Source organism: Sphaeroforma arctica (genome assembly GCF_001186125.1).
Source record: "Sphaeroforma arctica JP610 unplaced genomic scaffold supercont1.1375, whole genome shotgun sequence".
NCBI classification, from domain to species: domain Eukaryota; class Ichthyosporea; order Ichthyophonida; genus Sphaeroforma; species Sphaeroforma arctica.
Window position 1 is genome coordinate 8,438 of NW_014039183.1, and position 1,380 is coordinate 9,817.

General features: G+C 46.3%; 1 protein-coding gene across 1 annotated transcript; it reads left to right on the forward strand.

Annotated features, from left to right (window-relative positions):
* Window positions 1-469: 469 nt before the first annotated feature.
* Window positions 470-644, forward strand: SARC_10754 (hypothetical protein; the record flags this gene model as incomplete). Its single annotated transcript, XM_014295190.1, has 1 exon — window positions 470-644. A coding segment is annotated over one exon (175 nt), but the record flags the coding sequence as incomplete, so codon positions are not given.
* Window positions 645-1,380: the final 736 nt, after the last annotated feature.

Below are 1,380 nucleotides of genomic sequence, written 5' to 3' on the forward strand. Positions count from 1 at the left end.
GGTATGATAGTACTCTGCAGTATCTGCGGAGTGTAGTATATATATATACATCTATATATATAGTTCTTTGTACAGTATATATATATATAGTTATGTATACATGCACCTGTAAGCTCGTATATACAAGCAAGTAGGGAGCACGGGTAAGCTGGCTGGTACGCTCGCGCTACCCCTGCACACTGCCCCCGGGAGAGTGTGTTCGTCGGTTCATATACACATTGGTAAAGGTGGATGTTAATCTACCTAGTGGTGTCACAGTCATTGTGCGAGGAAGTGTGGACGGGGGCTAGAGCGGCTCTCTGGCCCAACAGACATGCCTATGTGCACGATACTCTGCAGACCTAATTGCACGCTTGTCCTGGTACACACCCATATACACACTTGTCCACACCCATATGCCATACATATGCACTCATTGTATTATATCTCTAGACCCATACACATAGCACCCGTCCTATTGCATCTGCAGACCCCTACGCTTGTTGGATCTGGGCTGTGGCACTGGCAGAGACTCTCTGTGGGCGTCTCGAAGGGGCTGGTATTGCACGGCAGTCGATAATATTGGGTGGCGATTGGACCTGTTGAGGGATGTGGGTGCCATGCACGGGTTGGATGTCCACACAGTAACCGCTGATGTTCTAAAGGTACGTTGTATGTGTGTGTGGTGGGGGGTGTATGTGTGTGTGTGGGTGGGTGTGTGGGTGTGTGGGTGTGGGTGTGTGTATGTGTGGGTGTGGGCGTGTGTGTATGTCTGAGTGTGGTAGTGGTGGTGGTTGGGGTGGCGATTGGATCTGTTGAAGGATGTGGGTGTCATGCACGGATTGAATATCCACACAGTAACCGCTGATGTTCTAAAGGTACGTGGGATGTGGGTGGGTGTGTATGTCTGAGTGTGATGGTGGATTGGATATTTGAGGAGGAGAGGGTGTGGTACGTGGTGGTGATGAAGTAGTGTGATGTGGCTGTGTGTGACGTAGAATATTACGATACTATAGTTGCTACGCTAGGAGATGGGCCCAAGCCGCTTGTCAAGAGTAAGTAGTTATGTTGTAGATAGAGCGTAGTTTAATGTCTTGTCATGAGCAGGTAGCTATGTTGTAGGTAGAGAGTAGTTTAACGTCTTGTCATAAGTAGGTAGCTATGTTGTAGGTAGAGAGTAGTTTTAATGTCTTGTCATGAGTAGGTAGATATGTTTTAGGTAGAGAGTGGTGTATTGTCTTGTCATGAGTAAGTAGCTATGTTGTAGGTAGAGAGTGATGCATTGTCTTGTCATGAGTAGGTAGATATGTTGTAGGTAGAGAGTGGTGTAATGTCTTGTCATGAGTAGGTAAATATGTTGTAGGTAGAGAGAGATTTATGTCATGTCACTATATATATATA